General features: G+C 37.2%; 1 protein-coding gene across 1 annotated transcript in view; it reads left to right on the forward strand.

Moving 5' to 3' along the window:
• LOC113472425 (retinol dehydrogenase 12-like) overlaps positions 1–1,363 on the forward strand; it is an 11,705-nt gene extending 10,342 nt beyond the window's left edge. Inside the window, exons 3-4 of the mRNA XM_026832180.1 lie at positions 45–258; positions 912–1,363. Of these exons, the coding sequence (XP_026687981.1) occupies positions 45–258; positions 912–1,035 (338 nt within the window). The 3' untranslated portion in view covers positions 1,036–1,363. The remainder of the gene's footprint in view (positions 1–44; positions 259–911) is intronic.
• The last annotated feature ends 348 nt before the right edge of the window (positions 1,364–1,711 follow it).

Genomic DNA, 1,711 nt, shown 5'->3' on the forward strand with positions numbered 1-1,711 from the left:
TCCAACAAACCACTACTGCAAAAATGTTTTGTTTCATCCACCAGGCGCAAACATCACAAACGTAAACACATACGCTGTCCATCCAGGCGTGGTCGACACCGAACTGAGTCGCCATTTCGACAGCATCATCCCAGGCACGGCTTGGCTGTATCAGCGAGTTGGGGGCCTGTTTATCAAATCGCCATTGCAGGGCGCTCAGACCACCCTGTATTGCGCGTTGGACAAGAAGTGCGAGCGCGAAACCGGACTGTACTATGCGTAAGTATTTGCGGATTTTGCGCAATTCGCGCTAACCCTCAAAACTTAGTTTAGGGATAGTCATAGGTGGGTATTTCATCAACGTTAACCCCTGGAGCTTTGTTGAATAAAACAGTTCCCACTGGATCACTGAAGTTTAACAATGTTGCAGGTAGTTATAGTACCCAAACAAGTGTCCATCTGGGCAATAGCGTGCTACTGAATTATTCTGATCCCACTCAGGCTGGGTGATGTCAATGTGAGGAGGCGGATATCTTGTCGCCGAATGGTGGTGGGTAAAACACCGTCACCGAAGACCTTAGCAGATGTAGGTACAGTGATCTTCAGTACTAGTAATAAATAAAGTTAGAATTAGAAACTTAGAAGTGTTCTAAAGATACTCGTAGGGTTAGAATTCAATTCAATTTTATTTATTGTGGTTGTTACAACATTATACACAATTTACAATATTAAATTCAGGTTTTCTATAAATATTTATATAAAAAAAGATATAGATAGGGTAAAGAAAGAAATCACGAAGTAGACAGACAGTATCATAGTAGGAAATATCACAAAAGGTTATAGGTATCACAGCCATCCAGATCCAAAATGACTTCTGTTAGAATATTCAAAGGATTTCAAAGATAACATTTCTGAGTCTGTTTGTGTTTCAGTGATTGCAAAGTAAAGAGCACGGCCCGAAGAGCAAAAAATCCGGAAACAGCCAAAGAACTTTGGACCCAAAGCTGGAAACTGGTTGCATTGGATGAAAACTACAACCCTTTTCAACCAGCTTAAAGATTCTCAAATGATTTGGATAGGCAGGGGTTCTAATGGTCCCCTAACCTGCCTACATACCTGATGATACCAAATCTATGACAATTATTGAATCCTATAATTCTATTGGTGATTATAGGATTATACCTATTTAGGATCTGTAATATTTTGAGTACCTACAAATTTGTATCGTATAGTGCCATGACTGTTTTTTGATAACCACCAATCAATTCAAATCAAATATTTTTATTGTGGTATAATACAAAATAGTATGTACACAAATTTTCCTTAATTCTAACTTATAAAATTACTAACTTGGAGAAAATAGGTGATGCCGCACCCTAATAATTGTACCCTCAGAAATGACTGCCAAAAACTTCAATGACGTTTCCTGAAAAGTTAGGAATTTGGATATACTGCCTTTTCATTAAGGAGGGCAGTACCTGTATAAAGAGCAACTTTCCCGATTAACATTTTGAAAACACTTTTGTAATACCTACTCGCTACTCGTACTTCCAGAAAAATAATGAATTAATGATTAATACCTACTAAGCTAGGAAAAATTTAAGCCCCTTTTACGAGAAATATTATAAAAATGGATGATACCTATTACCTAAAAATCAAAGGTTCTAGGAGATGATGGAGATAGAAGTAGGTAAGCCCTATGTTTTTTTTTTTTTTTTTTTTTTTTTTTTTT

This window comes from Diaphorina citri, unplaced genomic scaffold, assembly GCF_000475195.1.
Source record: "Diaphorina citri unplaced genomic scaffold, Diaci psyllid genome assembly version 1.1 scaffold5413, whole genome shotgun sequence".
Lineage (NCBI taxonomy): Eukaryota > Metazoa > Arthropoda > Insecta > Hemiptera > Psyllidae > Diaphorina > Diaphorina citri.